This window comes from Plasmodium gaboni, chromosome 5, assembly GCF_001602025.1.
Source record: "Plasmodium gaboni strain SY75 chromosome 5, whole genome shotgun sequence".
Taxonomy (NCBI): domain Eukaryota; phylum Apicomplexa; class Aconoidasida; order Haemosporida; family Plasmodiidae; genus Plasmodium; species Plasmodium gaboni.
In genome coordinates this window covers 688,632-693,631 of record NC_031485.1, presented here as the reverse complement: position 1 = coordinate 693,631, position 5,000 = coordinate 688,632, and the positions used below count along the sequence as shown (strand labels likewise).

General features: G+C 18.3%; 3 protein-coding genes across 3 annotated transcripts in view; 2 read left to right on the top strand and 1 right to left on the bottom strand.

The window, feature by feature from the left end:
• The window catches only part of PGSY75_0519000 (hypothetical protein), a gene marked incomplete at both ends in the record, with an annotated part of 882 nt that extends 336 nt beyond the window's left edge, over window positions 1–546 (bottom strand). Inside the window, one exon of the mRNA XM_018784471.1 lies at window positions 1–546. This exon is cut by the window's left edge and continues 336 nt beyond it. Coding sequence (XP_018643126.1) covers window positions 1–546 — 546 coding nt within the window.
• A 2,041-nt stretch (window positions 547–2,587) lies between these two features.
• Window positions 2,588–3,480, top strand: PGSY75_0518900 (hypothetical protein; the record flags this gene model as incomplete). The annotated part of the gene is made up of 3 exons (XM_018784470.1): window positions 2,588–2,841; window positions 3,019–3,072; window positions 3,204–3,480. 3 exons carry the CDS (start codon window positions 2,588–2,590, stop codon window positions 3,478–3,480), a joined length of 585 nt encoding a protein of 194 aa, XP_018643125.1.
• Window positions 3,481–4,188: 708 nt separating this feature from the next.
• Window positions 4,189–5,000, top strand: part of PGSY75_0518800 (putative secreted ookinete protein) — a gene marked incomplete at both ends in the record, with an annotated part of 1,328 nt that continues 516 nt past the window's right edge. Inside the window, 3 exons of the mRNA XM_018784468.1 lie at window positions 4,189–4,461; window positions 4,624–4,639; window positions 4,753–4,842. Coding sequence (XP_018643124.1) covers window positions 4,189–4,461; window positions 4,624–4,639; window positions 4,753–4,842 — 379 coding nt within the window. Of the gene's footprint in view, window positions 4,462–4,623; window positions 4,640–4,752 lie in introns of the transcript that reaches the window.

The window sequence follows — 5,000 nt, the reverse complement described above, 5'->3', positions numbered from 1 at the left end:
AAACTCATTATGTATAACAGTACCGCTAAAATTCTGGGGAAGAAAAAATATAGGTTGATACATTATTTTATCATTTTCATCAAAATAGTTAGTATATTTATTTTGAATTAATAAAATATGTTTTAATATGTCATGTGATATTTCTTCATTTTCTTTTTTCATATTTTTAATTTCTATATTACTTAATTCAGGAATTTTTAAATTACATAAATATTTATATTTATCAATATTAGATAAATTACATATATATCCATGATCTTCTTCTGATATATTTCCCCATGCATGTATTTGTTTTCTCCATTTTTTTAATTCCTTATTCCACTGAGATAAACTTATTTGTTTATTATATCGAGGAGTTTCAGGATGCCAACTATTTTTTAAATCATTTCTTCTTTCAATTTTTGGTATTGCTTTTAAATATCTCTCATAACATATTAAACGTTTTGTTAAATTTATATTTTTTATCCTCTGATTTATTTGACTTTCACTTAATTCTATGTTATTATTTTTATAAGTTTTTTTCATAAAATTTCTTTTTTCATTCATTAGCTTATAATATTAATATATTTCTAAATGGTGCTGTACGCCTTTTTATAAACTTATGGTTTTTTTTTTTTTTTTTTTCTTATCACTTTTACACCTTTTTGTCATCAAATATGTGTGTTTCCACGAACTAAAAAATTATATATACCTATAAATTATTGTTACATAAAAAAAATGTAACATTTTAATATGAAAATTTTTAAATTATGTCTATCAAAAATAAAATGATAGAGTTATTTTTTTTTTCTTTTTAGTACATGGCAAGCATTAGCACTGTACTTTCATCATATATATATAATTATATATATGTATCTATATTTACAAAATATTTATACTTGATGTTATTTTTTTTTTAATACACATTTTATTCAAAAAAAAAAAAAAAAAAAAAAAAAATTTATACAAAAAAAAAATATTAAATATAATATATATATATATATATATATATATATATATATATATATATATATATGTAAAAAAGAGCTTTTGTTTATTATAAAACTATAAAATGTATATATAAATAGGAATATATATATATATATGAACTTAAGTTATAGCTGATATATTTTTCTTTATTTTTTTTTTTCTATAATAATTGAAAAAAATATATTATATACTAAATCATTCCGATTTTTAAAAAAATCCCTTAATATTTTATATATATATATATATATATGTGAACATTTTATTAAAATAAATAATATATATATTAAATAAATATTTTAATATTATTTCGAAGAAAAACGAGAGAAATATTATATGGAATATATATTTATATAGAAATTGTTTTTCGGCTTCCATATATATATATATATATATGTATTCATTTTTATATAATCCCATAAATCCTTATACCTTCTAATGGAAACTAATGTTTTAATGCCATAAAAATGTTATAATATATATACATGATATTATAAAAAAGAAAAATGAAAAAAAAACCAACCTCATATTAACATATGTAATATATATATATATATATATATATATATATTTATTCCTCTTATAGTAAATATTATATTATTTTATCCTACACACGTTTTATCTTATCATTATTAAGGGTATAGTTTATTAACTTATATCCTTTCCAAAAATTATGATTATTTTTACATATATTAAAATTTTTTTTCTTTTTCAAAATATAGATTTATTTTTAATTATATTAAAAATTATTATTATTACCGTTTCTTTTTTTTAATGCTTATAATATGTTAAGAGAAATTTTGTCTCCTTTTAATTGTGCAACAAGGGTTTATATATTTGGTGAGATTATGTGAAGGATAGTATAAATAACAACGACCCACAAAGTATATTCTACAATATAAATAAATAAATTTATATATATATATATATATATATATATATATAATAAATAGTTTGACCAATTTTCTTCATTTTTTTTTATAGTTCATATGCTTATTTCTATTTTATGTCTTTTTATTTTGTTATTTTTTTCCATTTAAAAACGAGACATTTTAATATCTCAAAAATGAGAGAACATATATAATACAAGGTATAATATATATTGCAACTTATATTAATATTTTACATTTGGATATATCCAGACATGCTAAAATAAACTCTCATTTTTTTATAGCTCTTTTTTTTTTTTTTCTTTTTTCCCATTAAATAGCTATTTTTCCATTTTTTTGCCTGAACGTGCAGGAAATTAAATATTAGTTATTTTTCCATTTAATAATATATATATATGTACATTTTTATAATTGTTACAACAAATTTTAAGTTATAATAACAAACAATTATGAAGGTTTTTAAATAATTAATTTTCTCTTTTTATAAAATTCAAATTAAAAATTTAAAAGACTTATAAAAAATATATTCATCCCTATAAATATATATATGTGTATATGTTATATGTAATTTATAAACACGAAGATTTCATTAATTTTTCTTTTTTTTTCAATATTATCGAGTTATTAATAATTAAACTTCTTTTTTATTTTTATCGTTATACTAAAATTTTTTTTTTTTTTTTTTTTTTTTTGTGTTCCTTATATCATATTGAGAAATAAAAAAAAAAAAAATGGATTCCATTCCTATAACCGAAATGACATCAACAAAAAAAGATCATTCACAAGATAATATGTTTGAAATAATGAAAAAATCTGACAAGAATAATAACTCATCACTTTCTGATATGTCTCAAAAATCTCAAATTCCAGAAATCAAATTTTGTAATTCTGATATCTTAAATGAAGATAAAGAAAAACAATATACTGATTTTCTTAAGTCTTATAATGGAGAATATTCAGTTGAACAAATGAAGAACTTTTTAAAGTAATTTAAAAAATTTATAAAAAATTGTACTTTTCTTTGTGAATATAAACATACTTTTATAATTTTTAATAAATATAAATAAATTTTTATTAATTTTTTTTTTTTTTTCAATTTTATTTGCATCTTCATATATATATATATATATTATACGAAATTGATTTACCATCTTATTTTTAGAAATGGAATTACTGAAAATGGTGTTAGAATTTTGACAACGGATAAATGTTCATGGTTAGTTATTAAGTGAAAAAATTACAACATATATAGACAAACACATAAATGAATGTACTTGTATTTATTTGTTTATATATATATATATATCTTTAATAATATTATATAATTGTAAATACTACCTTTTTCAGGTTATATGATTATTATAGAATAACCAAAACATCAGATCCATGTGTTAAAGAATTAACTGGAAATACTACTGTTGATTATTATTACTATACTACTCCGTTTTCTACACAAATAGGAAATATAAATTTAGTTATGATGCATAGTCAAGTAAACTTTGGAGATGGCACTTGTGCCCCTGCTGATCGATTTTTCAAAATGAACTCAACTACACCTGAGATGATTAAAGAAGCAAAATTAAAAGCGAAGCATTTTCAATATGAATGTATGCAATATATATAGACTAATTTTCCGAATTTTTTTTCTTTTTGAATTTTTTTCTTTTTTATTAAACTTATATATAATGTTTAACTGGATTTTTTCTTTTTATTTTAATATTTTATTTATAAATATATTAATTTATTAATGCATGACATATTCTCTTTTTGAATTTTTTTCTTTTTTATTAAACTTATATATAATGTTTAACTGGATTTTTTCTTTTTATTTTAATATTTTATTTATAAATATATTAATTTATTAATGCATGACATATTCTGATAATTTACATTTTAATATATGTAACTTGAGGATTTTCTAATATTTCCTTTAAAAAAATAAGATATCTTAAAAAATGAAAAATTTGTATATATATATATTTGTAACTATTTCATGAGGTTTGTTATATAAAATGGAATTATTTACTTGATGAATATTTCAATGTATCTACATTTGAATATATATATATATATATATATATATAATGTAAAATTAAAATAACAACCAATATTATATATATTAAACTACATTTTTTCTTATTATTCCTTGATTATTTTTCCTTTTTACTGTTAGATTAAATCCCTTAAAATATTTTAATTATTTCCCCTTTGTTTTCTATAAACGTATCTTTTTACTTAAAAAAAAAAAAAAAAAACATTTCATTTTTTTTTTTCCCATATTTGTTTTATATATATATTTATGTTTGTACTTAAAATGTTGCAAAGTAATAAAATGGCTGTTTTTTTTTTCCTGTTCTTGAATATGTTGTTCTATTCTATGAATTGTGAACAATCAGAAATATTACCTTTAGGTGATATTATATCAAGTGTTGCAGATATAACAAATGCAATAACCTCCAATCAAAAGGAAGGATCAACTAATGATGTTGTTACTGACTCGTTACCAAAGATTAACCTAAAAATAGTTCCATCAAAAAAATTGCATATCACTAAAAGTGACTTGGTGTTTTTATTGTCTGAGTTGCGACAAGAAATTAGAAGACAAGTAATATAATATATATTTTTTTTTGTAAAATATTTTAAATGTTAATATAACTAGCTAATATTGGAGTTTTTTTTTTTATGTGTTAAAAAAAAAATTAAAATTAAAATATTATTCCAACTAGCCAATTTGTATATTTATTTATTTTATGTTATTTTATTTTAGATGGGTATTCTCGAAGGTTATGTCAAAAAAAAAAAAAAAAAAAAAAAAAAAAGGAATATAGAATAAATCATAATAAACTCCTAATTAATAATATATACATATATAAAGTGTATGTATCTATATATCCAGACGAACTTGAAGAGAAAGAAAGAATGAGACAAAGATCTTCTTCTTTATGGAATAACAACGAATCAGCTATTTACACCCCAAATGAAAAGGGTACATAAAAAGTTTATATAAATATATAATTCATAAATATATATTTATATATATATATATATATATTTTTTTTTATTTGATCATTATAATATACAAATATATATATATATATATATATATATATATATATATATATTAAAAAACGTATAGTAGATGAA